The 27,421-nt window shown below is 44.4% G+C and overlaps 2 protein-coding genes across 10 annotated transcripts in view; one reads left to right on the top strand and one right to left on the bottom strand.

Annotated features, from left to right (window-relative positions):
* WDFY4 (WDFY family member 4) overlaps positions 1 to 27,421 on the bottom strand; it is a 300,852-nt gene that overhangs the window by 42,799 nt on the left and 230,632 nt on the right. The gene's annotated exons all lie outside the window — the stretch shown is intronic.
* On the top strand, positions 592 to 27,154 carry LRRC18 (leucine rich repeat containing 18). Of its 4 annotated transcripts, XM_055275377.2 has the most exons (3): positions 639 to 714; positions 5,146 to 5,243; positions 26,211 to 27,154. In XM_055275377.2, the coding sequence occupies exon 3, from the start codon at positions 26,288 to 26,290 to the stop codon at positions 27,038 to 27,040; it is 753 nt and encodes a 250-aa protein (XP_055131352.1). In that variant the 5' UTR covers positions 639 to 714; positions 5,146 to 5,243; positions 26,211 to 26,287; the 3' UTR covers positions 27,041 to 27,154. The 4 variants fall into 4 exon arrangements, with proteins under 4 accessions (XP_055131349.1, XP_055131350.1, XP_055131352.1 ...); XM_055275374.2 differs by lacking the exon at positions 5,146 to 5,243 and having other exon boundaries at positions 592 to 714; positions 26,208 to 27,154; XM_055275375.2 differs by lacking the exon at positions 5,146 to 5,243 and having other exon boundaries at positions 597 to 714.

Genomic DNA, 27,421 nt, shown 5'->3' on the forward strand with positions numbered 1-27,421 from the left:
TCACATCTTCTGTCCTGGCCTCTCCATCCCTCTGCATTCTTTACCTGGCAGATTTTCCATAAGCAGAAAGCAACTCTCAGGCTGGGATTTACCTCTTCGTCCCTAATAGAGAAGTCATCTATTTGGGCCATGTATCCAAGCAAGCAACACCCAGTAATAAGCAGAGGCAAAACATGCTCCGATGTACTGCTTTAGCTTGCAAAGGGTCAAGTGAAGATTTGGTTCTCCTGCTGTGTCTGCAACTCTGCCACCCACCCAGTTCTGGAGGGTAGGCTGCTCTTAAGGCTATAGGCAAGGGCAGAGCCCAGGCTGGAGACAGTGAGGGTCATCCCCTTGAAAAGGACCTGTGCTGAGCCCTCCAGAGCCATGAGCATGTGGAGTTGGTGCACCACAGCCTGCTGCTCTTGCTACTCTGTTTTAGAAGTTGGCAGGGGAGTGAGGACAGAGGAGTGAAAGCAGTGGAGCTAAATGTGCCTGTTAGGATCCAGGAAATGAGATTCAGCCTCTGCTCTCCTCCCTTTCAGACAAGGTTCTAGAATTTTGCCTGTGGTCATTTGTGATGTTACTATCAGGTGGTATGGTGTACAGAAGAAAAAGGCATTTCACCATCCCACTCCTCATTTCATTGGCTATCAGCTCCAAGGAAGTTCCATTATTTCTGGTACCGTCAGAGAAAGATGCCATTACCAGCAGTTCCAGGACACCTAACCAATGGTGAGTTCTATTTTTTAAAAATATGGTTTTAAAATCATATTAATCTGAAGGCGATTACAGAACTCTTAAAATGATCTATGTGAATTTTGTTGGTAACTGGTGATTAGGTGAAAGTATTTCTTTAAGAGTTAATAAACTGCATCGTCCATCATCCATCATTATTATGTAAGTTTTAGATTAAATAAGATGTTGCAAATGGCTCTTGGCTTTCTAATGTGCTCCTGAGATCTGTGGGAGGCAGCCTGAGAAAGAGCTCTGGCTGTGAGGTCAGGGACACCTGGATCTAAATTCTACCTCCACCACTTAAATGGGGGGCCCCGAGCAAGACAGCAAGCCGCTCTGATCTGCCATATCATCCTTGCAACACACTGGCCACACCGGTCACACAGGGGTGTGGGAGAGCCAGTGAGACCATGGGTCTGGAAAAGGCTAGCATTGGTGTGGGCACAGAGCTACTCAACAGGCGTGGTCCTGGCGATGTTGACATTGTTCAGGAGCAGGGGAGATTCTTTTCTACTCTTGGAGGAAGGAGAGTGCAGTGGCAGAGTGGAGCCTGCTTCTGGTCAAGACCTTCTTGGCTCTGCCAGTCCCCCTCTGGGTGACCTTAGAATTGTGCAACTTGGGAACCTGGGCACCTGCTCAGTCAGCCCAGTGGACACAATTCTGAGGAGCTCCTCAGGGTTTGCTGTGTGCCTGCATTGAGCTACAGGACAAGATTGGGGCCTGTGGGCAACTTGGTGTGGAGCAGAGAAGAACAGAAGAACTCGAATGAAGCCAGTGAGGATTGTGGTGGTTACCCGGCCTGGCCTTATTGGGCCTAGCATGGACGGACATACAGGGGACATCACATCAACCCTTTCACTCCCTTCCCGCCCAGGACAGGTGTCCACCTCTACTGGATGACTTCAAAGATGGAAAGATTATCTCTGAATCAGGACTTCGTGGGTAGTTCAAGTTCTTCCTTATTTTCAGGGGTCATTTACACCCATCCTGCTTCATTTTTAACCAAATCTCTGTCCTTTACCCCCTAGACGAGCTTCAGAAGCTTGAGCGCTACTGCCATGTGGCCTTAGGGCCTTCCCTACCCCACGCTGCACAGCATCAGTGCCCTTGAGTTGCCTCACAGTCCTGCTTTGACTCTTCTCCCTTGGGCCAGCTCCACCCAAACAACACCTCCACCCTACCCTGAAACCAGGCCCCAGAGCAGGTGGCAGAGAGGAGGGAGCCAGAGGCATGTTCCAAGAGCTCTTCCTCCATCAGGGGCTGGCAGAGCAGCCTGTGGCTGGGCCTCCAGATATGGTGGGTTAGCCCCTAGACCAAAGGCTCTCAGCCGAGGGACTCATCTGGCTAAAGGCTGCACCCTCTCAGCCCTGGAAGGAGTCTGGGGTCTCTGCCCATCCTCTTCTTCACCTGGCACTAGGAGGCTAGGTGTAGCCCTAACATGGCAGACATGTATGGGGAGCCTGCAGGTTAACCTGGGCCCCCGAGCTAATGCAGACACATCTCAAAATCCTGCTGCCTCTCCAAATTCTCCCATGTTGTGTTGCCTATTTGCAAAAACAGTTTTGAGGACGTGGTAAAATGGGTTAGTGAGTGACTGAGGGATTTGATTCTTGAGTTAAGAAGCACTAGGCATACGCAAGCCACGATGAGAAGAAATTCGCTTATGTGGGCAAGCTGGAAACACAGGCCTGCTGATAGGTGTGGGCTATTTCTCAGGACAGGAGAAAAATAGTCTTGCTTGGCCATTGCCAGGGGAGGCTTCCTGGGTAGGGAATGTGTGAGCTGGGGAGATGCTGGGGGCAGAGTGTGGCAGGGGCAGAGTTGTTCAGTGAGAAGCCAAACACACTCCCTCTCTCTCCCATTTATTTCTCCTAAGAAGCAAATCTGGGTCAACCTGGACTCTACTCTTCAGATCCAGGTAGGGCATTAGAAATCCATGTAGAGACAGACGTATCCTTTCAAACCAGAGACACCCTGCTGGATGAACAGCTCATTAAACCTCTCTGTTATAACTTCCTATCGCTCTTCATTTCTCTAACATGTGGAATATCTGCATACAGTTCTAGACCTAATAATAACACTTAATTGTTTAACCTGTTAGAAAGTGTGAAGACTTTTTGCCTGTTGTCTAATTTCCACAAAGGCCCAATGAAGTTACCATAATTTCCATTAACAGATGAAGATATGGAGGTGTGGGGCAAGGAGGTGGTGTACAGGCCAGGGAGGTGAAATTCACTGTTGGTGTCTACCCTAGGCCTGGCACAGAGCAGCCAGCGTAAACACCGACACACTGACTGTTCAGAGCACCTGCCAGGACCAGATCTTGCTCCAGGGCCCTGACACCGAAGAAAACAAATGCAAACAAACAAAAATCTTCATCCAAACGTATGAAAAGCCAGCTACCGGACAAACTAATCAGTGGCATATATTTGGCAGCATGATGGTAAAAAATGAGCATTAGTAAATTGACCAGATTGTTATTGTACATCTATGCCATAATATGAGGCTGTATATACGTTAAAAATCTGAAAGTTGGCTGGGCACAGTGGCTCACACCTGTAATCCCAACACTTTGGGAGGCCGAGGTGGGCGGGTCACCTGAGGTCAGGAGTTCGAGACCGGCCTAGCCAACATAGCAAAACCCTGTCTCTACTAAAAATACAAAAATTAGCCAGGCGTGGTGGTGGGTGCCTGTAATCCCAGCTACTCAAACCCGGGAAGCGAAGTTTGCAGTGAGCCGAGATCCTGCCACTGCACTCCAGGCTGGGTGACAAGCATGACACTATGTCTCAAAAAAACAAAACCTGAAGTTTATACAATACAAAGTTACTGCCAGTTGCCAAAATTATGAGTGCTTTTAATTTTCTTTCTTTTTTTTTTTTTTTTTGAGACAGAGTCTCACTCTGTTGCCCAGGCTGGAGTGCAGTGGTGCGATCTCGGCTCACTGCAACCTCTGTCTCCTGGGTTCAAGCGATTCTCCTGCCTCAGCCTCCCAAGTAGCTGGCACTACAGGTGCTTGCCACCACGCCCGACTAATGTTTTTGTATTTTTAGTAGAGACGGGGTTTCACTGTGTTAGCCAGGATGGTCTCAATCTCCTGACCTCGTGATCCGCCCTCTTCGGCCTCCGAAAGTGCTGGAATTACAGGCATGAGCCACCATACCCGGCCTGAGTGCTTTTAATTTTCATAAGGTTTTATATACCTATATTTTAAAATGTATTTATCTTGTATATTTTCCTCTTTCAAATATTGATTTTATTTTTACGTGCTTTATGATTTTTATATTATTTAATTTCAATTTTAAATTATGTATTCATATATATTCTAATTAGAAGTATACTGGCTAGTAGAATTTTCTAGTCATCTTCATTCAGAAATTTATTTAAATCCATTTGTGGTCTACATTAAATTATGTATTTTATTTTTTGGACTTAAAACATAATATGGTAATGTTTATGTATTCAAAATGTTATAGTTAGCTCTCATTTAATGATTTTTGTTTTTATTTCTAAATTGAAGTCATTTTATTTTGCTTTTTTTGTACTTTCCAAAATTTTTACTACTTAAATTTAATTTTGGATTTGAAATTACTTATTTCACTTATTTGCTAATTAATTTATTTTCTAATTTATGACTAGGTGGAAAAATTTAGAGCATTTCAATTTCTTATTTCTGCATATACATTTTCCAATTTTTCTTCAATGCTTTATCATCTGCATAATAATTTTCATACTTAATTTGTTTTCCTCATTTTCTCAACTTCTGGAAATTTAATGTAAGAAGAAAACTGTAAAAAAAAAGACTATAGATGCACAAATAGATAATTTCAGCCTTATTCATGATAATGCCAGGCTGGAAACAGCAAGAAAAGCAAAGCACAAGGCTTACTGCCGTGTGTTCATTCAGGACACAGATTTCAGAAACTACACATCAGCATTTAATGACATACGATCAAGTAAGAGAATATGATTACAGGGCTGTATGATTTTATGAATATTGTAGCTACTCTGATCTAACAGTTGAAAAAGGGTGCAAAGAGAAACAAAAGCACAAGAAATAATTAAATTCAAATAAATAGATGAAAGCCCTCTCAAAAACCAAAGAGCAGAAAAAAAAAATACTTGCACAAATTCTAAGAAAGGGGAGTGATGTTTCATGAATGCTATTAAAGTTAAGTATGTGTCTCTTTCAAGAGAAATGTGTGGCTTCTTCCCTGTGTAGCCACATCCGCCTGGCAGTTGCCATGGACAGGGGCTCTGAGTTGATCCTCTCCCACTGACTGCTGGGTGAACCGGAGGAAAAGTCCAACTGCAGGAATCACAGCGGGTGAGCCCTGGGGTTCCCTCCTCGTGGCAGGCAAGCCAGGCTGTTGGGAAGTTTGAGTGTCTTAGAGACCCTTTCAGCCTTGCGTCCTCTCACTTTGCAAGCTGGTGTCAAGACTGTGCTAATGACCTCCAGGTCCTACGTCTCTTGTTGCCTGGTGACAAAGTTTCACAGTTGAAGAGGAGAAGCTGGGACTAGCAGGGTAAGTTTCGCTCGGGTGGCGGCCCTGCACTTATTGATTTACTTTAACTGTGCCAAACAGCTGCTTGGATCTCTACTTTTTCTCTTTCTCTCCTCCTTTGAGTAAGCAGCTTTGGAAATGCCTGTTTTCCGAGTATGCTTTATTTACAAAGCCCAGACACTAGCTAATGCATTATTTAGAAGAGGAGGAAGCTTGTCTGAGCCCCAGCCAGGAAGGGCAGCTAGCTGGGGCACAGTGGGCGTCCTCGGGGGCCAGGGCACAGGCGAGCCTGGGAAGGCAGGTGTGCGAGTCAGTGGCGCTTTGGGGATCACACGGGATCCTCTCTCCAAAGTCTGGATCTCCGTGAGTGTTTTTGCCGCTCTACAGGCTAGGTGGAGACGTGTTTGAACTGCTTGCTTTCACCCGACCAGTCACCCCTCTAAGGAAACTAAACTGTGACTGCTTGTTCATCCAGGAGGGTCCAGCCCAGCAGAACAAACCTGATTGCTGCTTACTGTAATCGGGTTTGGAGAGCAATCCGTGTTTTGAGAAGTCTGGTGGTAAATTTTTTCTACAAGTTATCCTGAACACTAGAACCCACTAATAAGTGGTTAAGCCCTAGGCTGAGCTGGGCTTTGCAAAGGGGGATTCTTCATGGGACACACGGGAACACACTCCTCAAGTCCCAACTTTTATGACAGGTATAGTGGGAAAAGGCAGGCCCTCTACTTAGACTCTTTGTGACTCCACACAAGTTTCTCAGCCTCTCTGAGTCTCAATTGCTGTATCCCTCCAGTGGAGATGAAAATCGACACGTCAGGCAGTTGTGACTCAATTATAATGTCTGTAAAATGCTTGGCCTATAATGGGTGGTCCACGGAATCCATACAGAGGGAGAAACCTCATTTTAATGTGCTAAAAATTAGGTAGTGTCTTTGCTTTACAAAGGGTCTGGCACATAATAAATTCTCCATACATTTATCAACAACACGGATGCTATGTGAACCAAGTATGGAACAACACTCCCGGCCAATGAAATGGGGACTCAGGTTAAGAAACTTATGCAAAGTCATGGCCGGGCGCGGTGGCTCACGCCTGTAATCCCAGCACTTTGGGAGGCCGAGACGGGCGGATCACGAGGTCAGGAGATCGAGACCATCCTGGCTAACACGGTGAAACCCCGTCTCTACTAAAAAATACAAAAAAATTAGCCGGGCGAGGTGGCGGGCGCCTGTAGTCCCAGCTACGCGGGAGGCTGAGGCAGGAGAATGGCGTGAACCCCGGGGAACGGAGCCTGCAGTGAGCCGAGATCGCGCCACTGCACTCCAGCCTGGGTGAAAGAGCGAGACCCCTTCTCAAAAAAAAAAAAAAAAAAAAAAAAAAAAAAAAAGAAACTTATGCAAAGTCACACGTCTAGGAGGACAGGGCTGTGACAGGCCTGTAAGCTGGAGTGATCACATGCCTTGTGCGTTTGAGCCTCAGCCTCCAGGGGAGATGGGAGGCACTGAGACAGCTGCTGTCCATCCTGCAGGGCCCATGAGCCCTGTGGTTGTCTGCAGACTAGTTTGTTAGTGCCTGGTGCTTGGTGCCTCCAGCTTCTGCTTGGGCCTCCAATGGTCTCTCACTGTTGCCCAGCATCAAGGGTGATGTCAGGCCCTTTCTCCCTTCCTATCAGTGGAGAGATGAGAGAGTGAAAGCTAGATGATGTTTCCAGGCCCCTGAAAGCCTAGAACACAAGGTGTGCAACTGAACCACGCCCATGTCTACTCTGCTGCCAGCCCCATCGCCAACTCTCAGCCCATTGCCAATGCAATTCACTGCCAATTTTTCAGTTTCTGAGCTCCCTACTAGTCTCATATAATGGAACTCATCTCAGCCCCTAGAACTGGGTCTAATAACACATGCATGCTTTTTCTTCGGGGAGGGATGAGCCATAAATATGGGGCTTGACCTGGACTAGGAAGAAAGTTTCCCACAGGATCTAGCTCAGCTCCTGCCAGCATCTGAAGAACATGATGAGTCAGGAGCTTCCTGGGTGGCCAAGAGAGCCATTGGTGGCCAAGAGAGCCATCTGACATTGTAAAGCCAAGCTTGCATGGAAAAGCCAGATGGCAGCTAAATCCTTCGGAAAGGGCACCAAAGAGATGCTGGCCTTTGACTAGGCCCTGGGTGTTCCATCTGTGAAGTGGAGTGACTGGATTAAATGAGATGACGAACATGAGGTACTTAGATTTTGTGCTGGGCAAAAGGAAGGAAAAGATATGGGAAGTGCTACGCCCCTCTAGAAGTTCCAGCCTGCTCTTGGGTTTTCTCTTTGCCTGGTCCACATATACAATCTAGAAGAATATTCCATCTGCTCTGCTTCCACCACAGAGCCTGCATCCACATGGTCCCTCCTCCGCCATGCCCCTCAGCACAGACTCCTCTCCTCTCCTGCCTGCAGCTGGCCCGTCTCCATCACTCTCCTTCTCTGCCTCTGCTGCCTCCCTACGGCCAGCGTTATCCTTCTAGAGGGCGCCTTATGTTGTCCCCTACCCATGAGCACACGGCCCACCTTGCACTGCCCTTGCTCAGCTCTTCGCTCTCCCCTCCTTGACCTCCAGCTTATACCCTCTTCCTGTCAGTTCTTTCCAAAATCCTTCCATGTGGCTTCTTCTTAGCATTCTAGTTACAGCTCAGATGTCACCTTCTCAGAAAGGACCTCCCCACCCACCTCAGTCTGAGTTAGCAACGTCCCCACTGATATGCCCTTTCTGACTTTGGCATTCTCTGTGACATCATCAGCTATTATTATTTGCAGAGCATTTACACCACCTGAAATGCTCCTTGGTTGTTTTTTTTTTCTCTCTCTCTCCCTCTTTTTTTTCTTTTCTTTTCTTTTTTTTCTTTTTTATTTGCTCTCTCTTGAAATGGTAGCTTCACGAGAAACACAAAGGAATAGCCTTGCTCACTGCATATCCACTGACCTGACCCATAGTACAACTCCAGTAGGAATTGTTGGACAGACGACTGAATGAGGAGACTGAATTGTAGCCAGCTCTAGAGATTAAAAGTGAGTATAGGGACAATTATATCTGTAAGTAGCTATTATTATATCTCTTTTTCTGTAATCGCTAGTAATATTATTAATTTGTCAGTGCTTGAAAGGTTGCAAAGACTTTGTATTTGGAAATCAGCAAAGATTGTTCTCCAACTCCTCCATCTGAGATTCCTGACCAGTGGGGAGTGGCCCAGAGCAGCTGGTTTGAGGGAGGTGATGGAGACGGTGCAGTCTGGTGACTCCACCAGCATTCCCCACCAGCACCCGCCACTGGTGGTAGAAGCCAGATGACTGTTTGTTGAGTGCCCACTGAACACTGGTCACCTAACATTTTTATCACCTCATTCACTCTTCAAACAATAAGCAATTGACCAATCCATTTTGCAGAGCAATAAACTGGGCTCAGGCGTGTTATGGGACTAAACCTGGGTTGGCAATGAAGGCGAGTGGGGCTCACTTCAATTTGCCTCACAGCTCCCATGCTCCCTGCAGCCTACCCACTTGCCTTTTCAGGCACAGCAGGAAAGGGACAGCCGGCATGACTAACTTGTGGGTGGCCATCCTATCTGGAAGCTACTAGGGTGCTGCCCTGTCCTGACCACATCATTCTCAACTCTCCTGGCAATGGTTATGTCTGCTTGCACAAAGTCCTAAGGAAAGCTATCTCTCTTATTGGGAGCAGTGTCAACTGCTTCAGTCATGATTTCAGATAAACCTCATGAAGATTCAAGGAGGAAAAGGAAATCTGAATTTAGGAAAAGTTTCTACAGAAGAAATTTAGGATGAGACATTGCAGCATTTTCTGAAAGACAAGGGCCTTCCATGCAAGGAATGAGCCCAAACGACCCTTTTTCTCCACTAACCTGAAGCATTCCTTCAAAAAGTAGGCCACAGTTTTCCCACAGTTCTTCACCTCTGGATGGAGGTCGCAGGGACAAAGTTCAGCTTCTGCTTGACATATCCTCCCCACATTGCACCATAATACGGGCCACCCGCTCATAACAGGCCACGTGTTGTTTATAGCACGGCCCTCTGTGGCTGGCTGAGGGTGGGCTGGCTCTGATAGAGTATCTCTGGAGGGAAACAGGAACAGCTGCCCTTGGGCTGCCTGCTCCTCCCCCACTCTCAGTGGCCACCTCTTGCATTCCACTCTGCGACAGCATAAAGAGCTCACAGATGACCTAGGACAGCACTGGCTGCCTCAGGCAACCAGACTCTCCACCTGCTGCCCAATTCCTGTGTCTGCAGTGGTGGAGACACCTCTCAGGTATCCTCTATCAGCAAATGCTCCAGGCAAATCTAGCTCCAGTGAATAACTCCCACCACCACCCTGTCCTCTAATAGGAAAGGAAGCGGAGTCGTGTGTGTGTGTGTGTGTGTGTGGAGTGTGTGTGTGCATGTGTGTGAATGTGTGTTTGTACCTTTTTTTTCTGGTTAGAAATAGATTTTATATCTGTTGCAGAGAATTTAAAAACTATGTAGACATATAAGAAGGAAAGTAAAAAGAGCCCAGGACCGTCACCTCCGGAGAGGAGTGTTGCTGATATTCTTGGTGTTCTTTCTCTCCTCTTTTCTGGGTGTGGGGGTGCATGTGCGCCAGAGAACACAGGGCTCACACGGACAGATGTTTTTTCACTAACATGACATCTTCAGCATTTTGCCTTTTGACATTTTTGGAAAATAATGTTTTGTTTTGTTTTAGTTTCTGTTTATTATTAATTTCATTCTATGATTACACATTATTTAATCGCCCATCTATTGTTAGATATTTGGGTTGTTTCTAATTTGTTTTTTACTATTTTAAATGGCACCACCATAAGCATGTTTCCATCAAAAGTCTTGTTCTTATTTCCTGAAGGGAAATTCTTAGAAGTGGCCTTCATGTGTTCTCTATAGCCTGGTCCCACCTCTTCCCAGAGTACCAGCTGTTTCCTTGCTTCATCTCGTCTCTTGGCCTTGACTCCCATCATTCTCCCCTTGGCCTAACCCAGTTAAGGTGGCTTCAAGTGCAATGCTACTGATCACTCTCCAGCCCCATAGTGCACTTGTTCTCATGGTCAAACAATCCATCATGCCATCATCTGTGTCTATTTGGAAAGCATTCCTGTCTCCAAGAGGGTACACACTCAGTGACCAACAAATATTTTGTATGCAAGTGACAACCTGAGTTTTCCTGAGGGACCTCTCCCTTAAAATGTATTCATGTTCTGGAAATCCTTTAACAGTACATGTAAAAAGAGTAAGTCAAGTTGATTATGTAGCAGCTGACTCTCAGCTATGAAATCTGGGACAAAGCTGAGAGCTGAGACCCTTTCTGAGGGCACGGGAATCAAGATTGACCTTGTAAGCACCTAGACTGTATCTATTAAACTAGTATTGACCAAGGGCCTACTCTGTGCTAGGAACTGAGGTGGACAAGTGAACAAGACAGGCCTTGGGGTAGGTGGGGGAGGAGAATGGGGGGATAGATAATAAATGCAAGCATAACAAGTAATGCATCATAAACTACATTTAGATGCCAGATGCTATGGAGGAGAAGTGCAGAGAAATAAGGGGTATCAGTGTGTGGGGAAGGTCAGTCTGCATTATTAATTGGGGGTGGATGGAAGAAGAGGTGTCAAGTCTGATGCCACAGTTTGGGCCCTGAGTGTCCACAGGTGGCCAAGGCTGTCAGCCCAGCCGGAAGAGGCTGTGGTGGAGCAGCTGGCTGGGAGCTGGGCTTGGGACAGGCAGGCTTTGAGATGCTTATCATCATCCAAGGAGAAATGCTAAGTAGGCAGTAGGTTAAGTGAGTCCAGAATTGGGGAGCAAGGTCCAGGCAAGAACCAAACACTGGGCAATTGTTAGTGTATAGATCGTATTCAAAGCAATGAGACTAGGTGGGCTCACCAGGGCAGTGAGCGTAGACCAGCACGATGAGTATAGGCAGAGAAGAGGAGCAAGGGGCTTGGCCATGGCCCTCGGGGGCACGTGGCAGAGGCAGCCTCTAACCCACCCAATCAACTCCCTCCCATGCTTGGGCTATTTCCACTGCCCCCTGATGCCCACACTCACTGGCCTGGAGTATGGAGTCCAGGACACGGTAGCTTCCTGCTGGAGCCCAGAGGCTATTAAGACCAGCCCAGTGCAACCCCATGCCTGGTACCAGCCTCAGGGCTGGGTTTCTCCTGTTTATTTACTTATCTTTTATTGTGCCTCCTCCCACCCTCCCTTCCTTTCCTCCTTCCTTCTTTCTTCCTCTGTCCTCCTCTCCTTCCTCTTGTTGTCCATCCCCTCTTCTCTGCAATGAGGCCTTTCCACTGGATGTTTCCTCCATCTGAAATCCTCTCCCTGAATCCTCACTTCCTCTGATCTCTACTCAGGTATCGTCTTCTCAAAGAGGGCCCTCCTGGCCTTTCTAAAAAAGCACGTCTTCCAACTCTTCTCTTCTAATCTCTATGTCTCTATCCTGACTCTTTCTCTTCCTAATACCCATCACACCTGTCATTACACCTTATTTTTGCTTGATTTTTCTAGAATGTGAGAAGGACCTTCATTTTGTTTGCTGCCTGGAACAGTGCCTTGTTCATAGTAGGTTTTCAACGAATACTGTTGATGAGTGAATGACTTCAAAGGGCTGTGGGAAGTTCAGCTGTGTCCTTAGAGTTGACTCTCAGCATTCCCCTTCCCAGTCATTTCACACCTTCCCAGGTGGTAGGCGGTCAGCAAAGCTGTCACAGAGCTGCGAGCTGTCCTGCGGCAGATGGGGTGCTGCAGTGGACTCTGGGCTGTCGCCAGCGGGCTCTCACCAGAACTAGAGGGTGTGCAGTGCAGAAAGAACTCCATGTGAGGAGATGCCCCAGCATGATACAAGGGGGCCTGTGCAGCTCAAAGGAGCAATGTGTCCTCTTGGCCCCCAGGATAAATTCACTGAAAGCCTGCACTCAGGGAGGCAGGGGTCACGGTCCATAAGGACACTAGGCTGCAGGGTCTGAATGTGGTTTCTACCGGGCTGGCACCTGGAGTCCGGGCTCCCCATTTTGTCAGTCGTGTGGTCCCATCCATGCTGCTGCCTCCTGTGCCAACCCCCACCAACACACACACACACACACACCCCAAAACCAAAGCCTCCAAGGGCCACGCATTGCCCTCCCCTGACCTTGGGGAAGCAGCTACTTTTACAACCTCTTTACAGGAGTTCAGGCTGAAGCTTGTGGGGTTCAGGAAACCATCCAGGGTCATGGGGAAGGTAAACAAGGGGCTGGGCACACCCACCACAGCCAAAGCCCTGGCACATTTCCCCTGCCAAGCCGCTTCTCTGAGACCCAGTTTCCTAATCTGCAGGAGGAGAGGAGCTGTGAGGAGAAAACAAAATAACACCTGTCTGGCAATAGCAGCGCTTAAAACACATTGGGTGGAATGGAATCACTGCTCACCTCATGGGCTTCAAAGGGGCCAGGTCTGCCTTTGGTTCTTTGACTTTTGCTTCTCTTGAGGTTGGTTTGTATGTTTTGAACATTGGGTGGATGAACAAGGCATTTCTAGTCTGTTAAACTAATCATCTTAATATTTTATTTTAATTGTAAGGCACCTATTCCCTTTTGTTCCTTTAACAAATCCAATTAAAACAGAGTACATCCAGAATTACAAAATAGATGCTATTAAACCAATAAGAAATCATAATCTTTTGTTATTGGGCCATGTGACCCCCTGGGAACTTTTGCTCCAAATAAAAGTTGAATTCTTATTATCCGCTAGGGGAAAGAGGGCAGTTTGACAGCTAACGGCTTTCCAGGCAGCACATGTGCAGAGCCACGCTGGTGCGAAGGATAGAGAAGTAAATAATACTAGGGGCAGACAAAGCTATAAATGCATAATATCCCAGTAAGACACTTAGAGCTGGGTTGATCAAATTAACCAGATAATTGCCAAATGAAGTGAACCTGAGAATTTTTATACAGACACTCCGTTTTCTACTTTAGAGGCATGGGGGTGGAAGTTTTAATGTAATGGGAAGAACGCACCCCACGGAAGTGCTGGAATAAGGCAGCTGTGTGAGCCTGGACAAACTCCTCACACACACTCCCCTCCCCCCACCACCCAGAATAGGAAGGATATTCCTACCACAAGGGAGAGTGGGTGCGGATGACTGAAATGGCAAAGGAGAGATCACGTTATGAAGACACGGGCATGATGTACCTCTTAGCATGGGTCTGAGGATGTGTGTGGAAGCAGCGGGGAGGGTGCAGGGGAGGCATCATTTGACCACCACATAGAGACAGCCTCTGTTTGGCAACAGCAGAAGTACTTTACGAGAGGTTAGACTTTCAAGTGAGCTCACATGGTAAAAATCAAATGTCAGGCAGTCTGCATACAGCCATCCCTGATACAGGGGCACTACAGCAACCTGCAGCTCTCCAGGGCAAAGAGGTCATTGCCTCTCTGGTGAGTACCGGGGAATGCAGTTGGCCGATGTCCCTGGGTGATGCTACATGAAAATCCTGTGTCTTCACACTCTTGAGTCACACTCCATGTGGCAAGGCGTTCACACTGCATTGGGCCTGCAGGGACTGGAGGAGCTGAGAAACAACCAGTTCCTGCCTCCATTGCTGCCCACCTGGGGACACATGCCTATGAAGTGACCTGGCTTGTGGCATTATGTGTGCCCCATAAACTGTTTCTCTCTCTTTCATTGTCAATTGCCAAGCTCTTACAGTTAAATGACTCCATTAATGCTATTAAAATATCATTAACATTCATACTATTTGTACCTATTTAGATATATACCCAGATACATATGGTACATCTATGAAAATGAACATCCTACATATTGGCCCCTGGACAGTGGAGTGAGCAGGCAATGGGTCACACTGAAGTGATTTCTTCAGGGACCTTATTTGCCTGTGGTCGGTTCCTCCAAAAGGTCAGTGGAACATCTGCATTGCTGAACCTCTGCAGGGACTTTGGCTAAGGCTGCCTCTCTGTCTCCTCACTCTGTTGAGTTGGCTGGCTGCTTCAGCCAGAGTGCACACCATTCTTCATTTAGCAGACTCTCTAGCGGGTGACACTGAAGTTCCCAGGCCAATCCATGCCAAATTAGAATGGACTTGAGCTAGTGTCTCATCACCCAGAGTTCTGAGGACTCTGACATTCCTTGGTTCCAATGTCAGAGATTTCAGCAAAACAGGAACACCCTTCCTGGGGCCTGGGGCCATGGGGGGGCTAGTGGTCTTCCTTAATCTCCTGTGCAGAAGTGGGTGTGGCTTTCAGCCTGAGAGTCATAGGATTCCAGGATGGCTTCCTCTCCTGGGAGGCAGTGGGGGCCAGCAATGTACCCCCAGGATGAGGCATTTGCCACTGGGGGAGCACAGGCAACAGAGGGAGGAGAGAGAGAGGTGGCACAGTGTATAGAAAGATTGTACACCAGCTTGCGTATCAGACACATCAAGGTTTGACTTTGGCTGTATTCTTTGCCGCCTGTGTGACCTTGGGGAAGTCACTTAACTTCTCTGAGTCTCAATTCTCTTATTGTAAAAATAAGGTTGATATTTTGCATAGTTTCTCTGGAGATTAGACATACATGAAGGGCCCAGCAGCATGTTTGAGGCAATTACTTTGGCACCATGAGTGAATGATAGAGAGGGGCTCTTGACATTGGCAGTATTTCCAGAATTGATGTCAGAAATCCCCCCAAACTGTGAAGTCCCTGTAAGATTCCAACCCCTGCTTCTGCATCTCTCCTGCCATCATTCCTCCATCAGCTCGGCCCAGAGTGTGGTGGAGCTATTGCTGTGAGCTGCACCATCATCTCTGCACCTCTAATCTGTCCCTTTCTAGCAATCTGTCCTTCTGCCCACAGGGAAGCAGGGCTCACATTGGGGCAGTTAGTGGAGAAAACGAAAACACTTTATGTTTATACCCCCAAGGAATCTATATTCCTAAATCTAGGTAACACTTCAGAGCAAGTAGCACAGCACACAGTTTCGGGCCCAGAATGATCTTTGGACAAGGGGTAATTCTCCAAGCTATGCCCGAGTCAAAAGTTAGTGCTGATTTCAGCAGCATGCCCAGAGGTTCCCAACACACCCATTACAGACACAGGACCCACCATGACAGTGCAGGTCTCCACCCCCTATGGACTTCATCTGTGAAGATACAACCCTGCCTCTCTTTAGAGGGAGCATGACCATTCTGGGAAGGGGCAGAGGACACAGAGAGTGATCTGAAGCCACTCGGAAGGTCACAGTTAGGTGAGCTGGCCTGTTACACGCCCAGTAAATATGAGGCTCGGGAGAGAGAACAAATGCAGTTACTTCTGAATGAGTGAGTTGTTGAGGGAAGTTTGCATCATTTCCTCTTAAGAGATGACTCACAAGTAAAAGATATTTCTCATCCACATGACATGAAACTTCCTATAAAGCTAGTCCCAAATACTGGCTGTGAAACGGCAGTGTCTATGGGGGTTTCAGTTCCATGTGTCTATCCTGTATCTCAACAGGTCAGTTGAAAGAATGAAATTATTATTGTGAGATTGTGTTAGCAAGCTATTTAGGGATGTTAGAAATATAGAAACAAAGTCAGTCTTACTTAAAATTGTAGTCAAAGATACATGAGTGTGAAGCACCAGACAAATTCTAGTATCATAATGACAAGGGTCTTACAACTGGAAATGCTTGCAAATATTTGGATGACATTAATATATTGGTTGCCATTACTTTTTTAATTTAGATATCCATGGGGTGTCCCACCATGCTGTTTGATTCACAATGACTAGAGAGAAAAAATTAATTAGAAATTAAAGTCAAACCAACTGGTCCACGTTTTCCAAAGTATAAAAAACAATTGTACAAGAACGAAAAGACACAGCACATTTAGAAACCTCTTATATTTGAGCTGCTAAGCTTTTCATGTGAAATGAAATCTATTATCCATCCAACCACACATAAATACATCCATTCATCTGTCTATTCGCCCATCTATCTGCTTATCTACTTACATCTTCCTCCCTATAACTATCAGCTTCCCTTGTGTGGGTTGATCCCACTCTGACATTTCAAGAATTCTATGAACTGATAATAGGCCATCTAGCCAGTTTCAAACAGATGATCAAAAGATCATGGCTTCTGGCACTGGGTCTGCTTCTAGTGGTACTGGGCAGCTTAGGGGGTCAGGATGGACCCTGAGCCACACAACACACTCTGCCTTCTATAACTGAGAGGAAGGGTCCCTGCCAGGGTCAGGTGGCCCCAGGGAGAAGCACAGAGAGGGTGGAAGTTCATCGTGCCCCATCTGGCCCCGGGGCTGCCTAGGGACCCAGACTCCCTGGGGAGGTGAAGTACATTATCCCAGCCAGCCCTCACTTTACCTTGAGGTGATTAATGGGCAGGCTGGGAGCCAAAGGGCCCTTTGGAGAGAGGCTCCTTAATGGAGGAGTTCTCTGTAGCCAGCTCCGTGCTACTTCTGCATTACCATTCATCAGAGCTGGGAGGGCTTCTTCTCACAGTGTGGGTGGCCTGTGGGCAGCAGGCACAGCTGGGCCCAACTGGCTGGATCTCCCATTTGCAGGAAGCACCCCTTCTTGTCCAGGATTCTCTCTAACCCATGATCAGTGTGTTTGGCCTCCTTGAGCTGAATTTTATCTTAGATAGAAGAAAACCAAAAGGCAGCCCAGGTTTTCGGTGTTCAGGGGAATCTGGTGGTCAGAATCAGTGAGGATCTAGATTTGAACTATTTCAACTTGAGGACTGGGCCTGTTTACTGTTTATCTGTGTTGCTCAGAGGCTTGATAAATGGTAGGCACTCAATATGCTCATACAGTGAGTGAACAAATGAACGAATGCATGAGTAAGCACATGGACTTAGCTTAAATCAGTCCCAAAGGACTAATAATGACCATAGACAAATGAAAATTTACTGATTGTTTAGGCCCATGGGATAGGATTGCCAAATAAAATACAGGACTATGTGGTATTTGGGACATATATATATACTAAAAACTATTTGTTGTTTATCTGAAGCTCAAATTTTACTGGGGATTCTGCAATTTTATTTGTTAAATCTGGCAAATCTACCATGGGGAGAAGCCATTGATAAACATCAGATGAGTGCATAGACTTCCCTGATCTCAATTCATCTCTTTTTAATGAAGATTTCGACTCAAGCACAGTAGACAGTTTTTCTGACATGCCAGCTTGTGAACAGCTGTTCCCTGTGGTACACAACATCCCCCCAGTGCATACACCAGGGAGACATACACATTGGACCACAGTGGTGCCCAGATGCTATCTATTTGGATGCCTTTTCAGGGGCAGAACTAGTTGTGTGGGGGCTTAACAAAATCACAGACTTCCAACGTGGGACAAGCCAGGAGGCACAGTGAGAGGAACAGAAGTAGAATATGGAGTCCCAACTATTTTGCAAAGTTTTTTTAAAAACTATTTTTAAAAAATGTGTCTACAGTAAAATTGCCTCTTTGGGCACAGTTCTCTAAGCTTTAACAGATGTACAGATTCATGTACCACCATCACTGTCAGGGTGCAGGCAGTGACACCAACCCAGAAAACTCGCTTGTGCCTCTCCCTTCTAGTCAAGCCTTTCTCCAACCCCTAATCCCTGCAACCACAGATTTGTTCTGCACCTAAAGTTATGGCTTTTTCAGAAGGTGACATAAATGGAATCATTACATTCATGTAGACTTTTGAGACTTTTTTTTATCAGGCAAAATGCTTTAGGGTTCATCCAAGTTGTTGCAGGTATCCGTAGACTTTGTGTTCAGTAGTATTCCATTACCACAGTCCTCGCTTACCCACAGGTGGTATGTTCTAAGACCCCCATTGAATACCTGAAACCACTATAGTACACTATGTTTTTCCTACAGGAAAACACGCCTATGATAAAGTTTAATTTATGAGTTAGGCACCATAAGAGATGATCAACAATTCATCATAAAATAGAACAATTTCAACAATTTACTGTTCTCAACTTCACAGATAGAAGATTCATTCTTGCTGTAGATGTTAGCAACCTCAGCATATGATTTGTTTTTTTCCCCAAGTCAAGAACTTTCACCTTTTCACTTAAAGGAAGCACTTTAAGGCGTCTCTCTTTTTGGCATATCTGAACTACCAGCATCACTACTCACTACTAGGACAGCTACTAAGTGACGAACAGGCAGCTAGCATTTACAGAGTGAATCCACTGGAAAAAGGGATGATTCAAGGTCTGGGTGGGATGTAGCAGGATGGCCTGAGATTTCCTGATACTACTCAGAAGAGTGAGCAATTCAAAATATATGAATTTCTTATTTCTGGGGTTTTCTATTTAATATTTCCAATCTGGGGAACTAAAAATGTGGAAATGGAAATAGCAGATAAGGGGGACTACTGTACAGTATTAGGAATCCACCCATTGAAGGACATGTATTATTTTTCTGTTTGGGGCAATTACAAATAGAGCAGCTATAAACACATGTGAACAGGTTTCAGTGTGAACATGGAATTTTACTTTTCTAGGGTAAATACTTAGTTGGGGAAATGCCAGATGATATAATAACTATATGGTTAATTTTATAAGAAATTTCCAAAGTGTCTGCCAAGAGACTATACCATTTTGCATTCCCATCAGCAAGGAATGAGAACTCTAGTTGCAGCATCTCCTTGCCAAAACTTTGCACTATCGATTTTTGTGTTTGTACATTTCTACGTTGAAATGTATCTTTAAATATTCTGGACATTAAAAAAATTGTATTTGCTTTCTTACTGTTGAGTTGAAAAGATCTTTATAGATTTTGGATACCAGATATCTATGATATATATGATTTGCACTATTTTCTTCCAGTCTGTAGCTTGTCTTTTCATGCTCAACTTTTTTTTTTTTTCACAGAGCTATTAATTGTGTTCAACTTACTAATACTATCTTTTGTAAATCGTGCTTTTGCCTGACTCAAAGTCATAAAGATTTTCTCCTTCATTTTCTTTTCAAAGTTTCATAGTTTTACATTTTACATTCAAATCTATGATCCATTTTGAGTTAATGTGAGTTAATTAGGTCAAGGTTTAATTTTTTGCATATAAATAACCAATTTCAACACCGTTTGTTAAAGAGTTCATTGTCTCTCTATTGAACATCCTTTGACCTTTTGTCAAAAATCAATTGACCATTTGGCCATGTTTGTGTAGATCTATTTCTGGACTCTATTTTCTGTTCCATTGACCTATCTACCTGTCCCATCACCAATAATATCACATGCTGTAACTATACGGTAAATTTTAAAACTGGGATGCATAATCCTCCAACTCTATTATTCTTTTTCAAAATTATTTTCCATTTCTAGTTTCTTTTCCTTTCATATAAATTTTAAAATCTATTCATCCATATATGTAAATAATCCTGCTGTAATTTTGATTAGACCAATTTGGGGAGAGTTGACATTAAGTCATCCAGTTCATGAACGTGGCATGTTTCTCCATTTATTTAAATCTTCTTTGCCTCCTTACATCAGCATTTTATAATTTTCATTATAAAAATCCTGCACATTTTAGTTACTTATGTGAAATATAGAAGTATTTTATTATTTGGAGCATTATTATTTTTCATAATTCAGTTTCCAATTGTTAATAGCTAGTATATGGAAATGCAATGGGGGTTTTATGTGCTAACCTTGTATCCTATGGCCTTGCTAAACTCACTTACTAGTTCCAAGAATGTTTTTTAAATTCTGTGGGATTCTCTATGTGGACAATCATGACATCTGTGCATAAGAACAGTTTTATTTCATTCTTTTCTGTCTGTATGCCTTATTTTTTGCATTATTGCACTGGTTAGAATTTCCAAAGTAATATTGAACAGACATAGTGAAAGTGTGCTCTCTTGGCTTATTCCCAAACTTCAGAGAAGAGCCTTCTGTCCTTCATGAAGTATGATATTAGCTCTAGCTTTTTGTGGATGTCCTTTAGCCAGATAAGGAAGGGCTTTTCTATTACCAGTTTGCTGAGAGTTTTTAATCACTAGCAGATGTTAAATTTGTCAAATGTTTTTTCTGCATCAATTGATAAGATCTTTTTTTTTTTTCCTTTTAGTCTGTTAATATGGTATGTTACATTAACTGATTCCCAAGTATTAAGTTTGGGCTGTCATTTATATTCTTTTTACATGTTACTGGATTCAATTTGCTAATACTATGTTGAGGATTTTTGTAACTATGTTCATGAAGAATATTGATCTGAAGATCTCTTTCTTATATTGTCTTTGTGTGATTTTAGCATCAGGGTAATGCTGACATCAGAAAATAAGTTGAGAATCGCTCTCTATTTTTTTTTGAAAGAGATCATATCAAATTGCTAGTATGTCTCTGCAATTGATTGAATGTTTGTGCCCCCCAAAAATCTGTGTTGAAACTCTAATCTCCAGTGTGAATGTATCAGAAAGTGAGGCATTTAGATCATGAGGAAATTAGATCTTGAGGGTGGAGGCTTCATAAATGGAATTTATGCCATTACCAAAAGGGGCCCCAGACAATTGTTTTGCTCTCTTTCTACCATGTGAGGACACAGCAAGAAAACATCTATGAACCAGGTAGCATGCTCTTACCAGATGGCAAATCTGCCAGTGACTTGATTTGGACTTCCCAGCCTCTGGAACAGTGAGAAATAAATTTATGTTGCTTACAAGCCAACTAGTCTGTGGTACTTTGTTATAGCAGCCTGAGTGGACCAAGACAGTCTTCTTTAAATGTTTGATAGAATTTAACAATAAGACTACTGGGCTTCGGGTTTTCTTTTTTGAAAGGTTTTCAACCATGAATTCCATTTCTTCAATAAATAGAGGTCTATTTGGGTTTTCATTCCTTCACAAATATTTAGTAGTTTTTAGTTGATCTTATCTAAGTTTCTCTTTTTTTTCGAGTTGTTTCTACTGTTCTCTTATTATCCCTTTAATGCCTGTGGGATTTAGTAAATCCTCCCTTTAACTTCTGATATTTGTAATTTGGCTTCTCTTTCTTTTTTTTTCAATTGTCAGTCTGGTTATCTGTTTCATTAATCTTTTCAAAGAACCAGCTTGCAATTTTTTGTACAATTTCAACTCCTTTAAATTTGTTAAGGCTTGTTTCATGACCCAAAATATAGTCTGTGTTAGTGGATATTCCATATATACTTGAAAAGAGTTTTTATTCTGCAGTTGCTGGGTAGAGTGCCTTATACATGTCAGATTCAGTTGTTCGGTGATAATAGTGAGTTATTCTATACTAGTAGTTCTCATCTCCAGGAGATTTTGCTCCTCAGTGGACATTTGGCAATGTCAAGAGACATTATTGATTGTTACAACTGTGGGCAGCTATTGGCAACCAGTGGGCAGAATCTTCTGGCCTTACTCTGCTAAACATTCTACAATGCACAAGACAGGTCTTCCCCCAAGCCCTGTCACCATCCCACCCCTGCTGACAACAAATAATTACCTGGTCTAAAATGTCAATAGAGCCAAAGTTGAGAAACCCTTTTCCTTGCTGATTTTCTCTCTACCTGTTCTATTGACTGCTGAGAGACAAGTATTGATGTCTCCAATTCTAATGGTAAATTTATCCATTTTTCCTTTCAATTTTACGTTTTTGCTTCATTTAAATTGAAGCTCTGCTGTTAGGTACATACACATTTAGGTTTTTTTGTCTTATTGGTTAAATGATCGTTTTATTAAAAAGTAATGGTCTTCTTACTTCATGTAAATTTTCTTGTTCTGAAATATGCTTTATCTGACATTAATAAAGTCACTACATCCTTCCTTTAGTGTTTGCATGGTATGTCTCTTTACATTCTTTTAGTTCAACTCACTGTTGCTTATTTAAAGTATATTTTCTTTATAGACAACATACAATTGGGTCTTTTTCTTTTGTAATCTACCCTGATAATTGTGTCTTTTAATTGGTGCGTGTAGGTCACTTTCATTTAATGTAAGTATTGCAATGTTTGAATTTCAGTCTATCATTTTAATAGTTGTTTTCTGTTTGCGCCCTCTGTTCCCTTTTCCTGCTTTCTTTGTATTATTTGAATTTTTAAACTCTGTTTTATTCTCATTTACATATTTAGTTTTTTACTATTTACTATAGCTTTTTAAATATTGCCTTAGTGATTGCTCTGAGGATTCAAATACACATACTTAACTTTATAGTCTACTTAGAATTAACCTTTCACCACTTCAAAAGCAGTGTAAAACCCTTACCACCATATAGGTCTTGCTAACTTCCCTGTTATGCAGTAGTTGTCTTATGTATGACATCTACATTGACAACTCCATCACACAGTGTTAGTTTTCTTTCAATCACATACATATTTTAAGGGTATTGAGAAGAGAAAAATACTCCACATTTACTCAGATATTTAGCATTTCCAATGCACTTCCTTTATCCCCAAAGTTCGGAGTTCCTCTCTAGTACAGTTTCCCTTTCACCTGAAGAACTTCCTTGGACATTTCTTTTACATCTGCTTAGTTAGTGGCAAAAACTTTTATTTTTCACTCATCTGATAATGTCTTTATTTTGCCTTCATTTATAAAGGATACTGTCACAGTCTGGGTTGACAGTCCTTTTCTTTCAGCACTTTAAAAACGATGTTTCCAGCACTTCTGGCCCCTGTGGTTTCTGATGAGAAACCTGCAGTCATTCCTATTGCTGTTCCCCTGTGGGTGACACATCATTGTTCTCTGGCAGCTTTCATGTTTTTTCTTTAATTTGGAGCAGTTTGATTATGTGTCTGAGTGTGAATTTCTTTATTTATCTTGTTTGGAGTTCGCTGAGCTTCCTTCCTGTGTTTGTAATTTTTATGTTTTTCATCACTGTTGGAAGTTTTCAGCATTTTTCCTTCAAATGTTTTTCTGCACCACAACTGTTTTTCCACAGTTTCTGAGATACAGGTGTAAGTATAGGTATCAGCAGAGATAGAGATAGAGGCACATGTCGCTTCATGATGTGAATACTTTCTGAGAAGTACATCCTTAGGCAATTTCATCATTATGTGAACATCAGAGAGTGCACTTACACAAACCTAGATGGTATAGCCTACTATAGACCTAGGTAGACTACGTGGTCTAGTCTATTGCTTCCAGGCTACAAACCTGTACAGCACGTTACTGTACTAAACACTATAGGCAATTGTAACACAAGGGTAAGTATTTGTGTATCTAAACCTGGAAGAGGCAAAGTAAAATTATAGTATCATAATCTTATGGGACAACTGTCATATATGCAATCTGTCATTGACCAAAACATCATTATGCAGCACATGGCTGTACACACACACACACACACACACACACACACACACACACACATATTTTTAAAGCAGGACTTTTTGCTTTTAAAAAGCACCTAGGTCTATAGTAGGCTATTCCATTTAAGTTTGTGTAAGTATACTCTTTGATCACACAATGAAGAAATCACCTCTGCCTTTAAACAGAGGCAGCTCAGGGCGAGTCCAGAGTTGCTATACAACTTTCAGAATCACTTTTCCTGAATTTCTTCCCTGTTGCAATCTCTCTGAACTGTGTGGCTCCCAGGAGCATCTCTTCTCTCCCCACTTGTTGGTCTTCTGGCTGGATTTTGTTTTCTAAATCTGTTGCACACTTGCAACTGTTTCTGCCTCTAGGGCCAAGTGGCAGTAGGGTAGAGAAAACAAAGCAACCCCCCAGCTCTGAGGACCACAATTTGGTCAAAGACAATGGTTCTCTTCTTCCAGCTTCTAGGTGCCTGCCTGGATGACTCCAGGGACACAGGGTGGCCTGGGATGAGACAGGAGAGAAGCAAGCAAGCAAACAAACAAACAAACAAAAAACAGAACACAAAACAGATTTCCCTTACTGTCTCTGACCCTTAAAAATCCATTTCCTGTTCCTTGGACCAGAAAGGGAGGTTCTTGTTGGAAATCAGAAATCTTTCTGTCCTCATCTGGTGCAAAGTTTTGTGTTCTGGGCTGCCCTTGAGTCCAAGCCAAGAGAAATGGTTGAGTGGAGAAAAGGGGGTTCAGGAAACTTGCGGCCAGATTGGTCTTTACTTTGAGTTATGGATTTCTTCTCCAATCTGCCTGATATCACTTATCTCAGAGTCCCCAGAGTGCTTCTCTGTGCATTCTGCCCAAAGCTTTACTTGCTTTCAAGAGTTTGGTGGGACAAAGTGAGCATACAAAATCTTAACTGGACTTGGACTCCACTTTGTTTTTTAAGCTGCTTTATCCCATCTGGTTTCTCAGAGCTGAATGATATAGATAGTTCCATATTGGTGAACATGGTGCTGGCTCTGGAAACCAGGCAATTATGCCTGAAAATGGGGACTCTACTATTTTTAAAGACTAGGGTCAGCTTACAAGGCCTGTGTAAATGAACATCAATGCTGCCGAGAGCTAAGAACTGTCATTGGTTTACTGTGGAGACCACCATCTATCCCAGGTGGCTGGATCCATCAGGCCTTTCACAGGGTGGGACCCTCTGACCCTTCAGCTATGAGTGATGACAGTGGGATTTTCAGTAGGTGTGAGACAGGCTTGTACACATTTCCCTTTGACACTGGGTGAGGAAAACATATAACTATATCCCCACACAGCCTGATTGCTCAATATTCATGTGCTGTATCAACTTGGGTTCTAATAAAAGGTATAGGTGATGAAGTACAGAAACTGTAGAGCACCTCTCCCTGCCCATCCCTGCAGGGGACAGAGGCAATGCAAGTTTGTGTCTCCCAACGGCATACTTCTGCCTGGTTTGGAAATCTTGGTCCAAAAAAAAAAAAAAAAATCAGCAAGCAGGAGGTACTGAGTTGTTAAAAACAAAAGGGGGTCCCAGAACCAAACAGAACAGAGTTGCATCCTCTTCCTGGCTGCAGACCTTCCTCACTTCTGAGCCTCAGTCTCGCTGCGATAGGGGTAATGCTGTGGATCTTGTTGTTGAGGATTAGAAACAATATGTGTAGCAATTTTTAATAACTAACACTAATCAAGCTATTACTATGCACCAGGCACTGTTATAAGTGCTTTATAGTATTAGATAATTTATGCCCCCTCAGAGCTCTGTAAGGGCATCTGTTTTCACAAATAAGAAAACACAAGCACTGGGAATTTAAGAAGATTGTAGATAGAGTAGAGCTGGACTTCTAAGCCAAGAATGCAGAAGCCAGAATCCCCATCACATCACATTGACATTCTGCTTCCCCGCACTGAGGCAGTCATGGCCATTTATCAAGTTTCTGTGCGGAGGAGTTGAAGTCCAGTGTGAAGGATGTGAGAGGAGGAGAGAAGGGGCAGGAGATGGGAAAGGCAGCATTCTCTATGAGCTTTGCCCGCACCCCCCATCCCCGTGTGCTCATGATGGGGAGTTATGGTGCTGCTGGGCCCAGCAATGGCACACCCTGATATCCCCGGGCTGAGCAACAGGCTTTTCCGCATGGCTACTGTTGCACTGTAGCCAAAGCCTCACTAGTTCCTCTGGGTCCATGAGGGGAAGAGGGATTTGAGAAGTTGGTCTTAGTACGCACCTTATTCTCTAAGATCCAGACTTATGATGGCTTGAAAACTCAGCAGTCCCTCCCCAGGAACTTGTATGAAAACTTCAGGAAATCCTAGCTTAATGCAGGGGTCAAGGAAGGGGCAGATATCCAAGAACACATACACACACAGCCCTGGGTGGGGGGGGTACGTGACAGTTTGGGACAGCGGAGAGTATTTATAAGTCGGGGCATGGCACAGCTAGAGGGACATTTAGTGTCCTTCAGGCTGACCCCACACCTCCTATTTTAACATCCGAGAAAATCAAACTCTGAAGAAGGCACACAGTTTGCTGAGAATCTATGGCTGGTCTGGGTCCACTTTGCCCTGACTTCTCTCCGCAATCCTCTTTCTTGCTTTTTAAACCACTGAAGAGCAAAGCATCATGACGTGGGGGAGCCCAGTGCCCTCTGGCCTCTTCTAACCAGATGTTTTCTTATCTTTCAGCAGTTTTTCATGATTTTTCCTCACACTGATCACTATCCAATCAGAACAACAAACTTCTAACACTCCCTTACTAAAAGAACATGGTTAAGGGCAAGAAAGGCCCCAAGGGCAAGAATATCACCCTCAAGGTGGCCAAGAATTGCATCAAAATCACTTTTGATGGGAAAAAGCGCCTTGACTTGAGCAAGATGGGAATTACCACCTTCCCCAAGTGTATTCTGCGCCTTAGTGATGTGGACGAGCTGGACCTTAGCCGGAATCTGATCAGGAAGATCCCTGACTCCATCTCCAAGTTCCAGAACCTCCGGTGGCTGGACCTGCACAGCAACTACATAGACAAGCTGCCTGAGTCCATTGGCCAGATGACCAGCCTGCTCTACCTCAACGTCAGCAACAACCGGCTGACCAGCAACGGGCTGCCCGTGGAGCTGAAGCAACTCAAGAACATCCGCACTGTGAACCTAGGCTTGAACCACCTGGACAGCGTGCCCACCACGCTGGGGGCCCTGAAGGAGCTCCACGAGGTAGGGCTCCATGACAACCTACTGAACAACATCCCCGTGAGCATCTCCAAGCTCCCCAAGCTGAAAAAGCTCAACATAAAGCGGAACCCCTTTCCAAAGCCAGATGAGTCGGAAATGTTCATAGACTCCATCAGGAGGCTGGAGAACTTGTATGTTGTGGAGGAGAAGGATCTGTGTGCGGCTTGCCTGAGAAAATGCCAAAACGCCCGGGACAAGCTGAATAGAATCAAGAACATGGCCACGACGACACCGAGAAAGACCATCTTTCCCAATCTGATCTCACCCAATTCCATGGCCAAGGACTCCTAGGAAGACTGGAGGTGACTTGGAACCTGACCCTGAGGCAGAAGGGAAAGAGAGAGGGAGGGAAGAGGGCTGTGGGCTGCATCCACAGGAAACCAAGGGCTCCCCTGTGGCTGCAGCAGCTCTTTCAGCTAAGCCCATAAAACTCCTTTCCTTACTTCCTTGGCGTGTGATTGTGTTGATTGAAGGGCTTTTGGTTCCTTGCCATTCCACACATTTCTCTGTCCTCTGCACACACACTCACAAGTACAGGCACAGTGAGTCAGGAAGGGGCTGTCCATGCCCATCCTACTCTTGCCCCCAGATCTCTTTTGTCTACCTCTGTGGCCTAGGCAGCTAATGCCGCCACACACTCACTATCACTGGCATTTCAGAACCCACCGCCAG

The sequence above is a fragment of the Symphalangus syndactylus genome, chromosome 4, assembly GCF_028878055.3.
Source record: "Symphalangus syndactylus isolate Jambi chromosome 4, NHGRI_mSymSyn1-v2.1_pri, whole genome shotgun sequence".
NCBI classification, from domain to species: Eukaryota; Metazoa; Chordata; class Mammalia; order Primates; family Hylobatidae; genus Symphalangus; species Symphalangus syndactylus.

Excerpts from the sequence above, each read along its gene's own strand:
- LRRC18 (XM_055275374.2), top strand. The coding sequence starts at position 26,288 with ATGGTTAAGGGCAAGAAAGGCCCCAAGGGCAAGAATATCACCCTCAAG.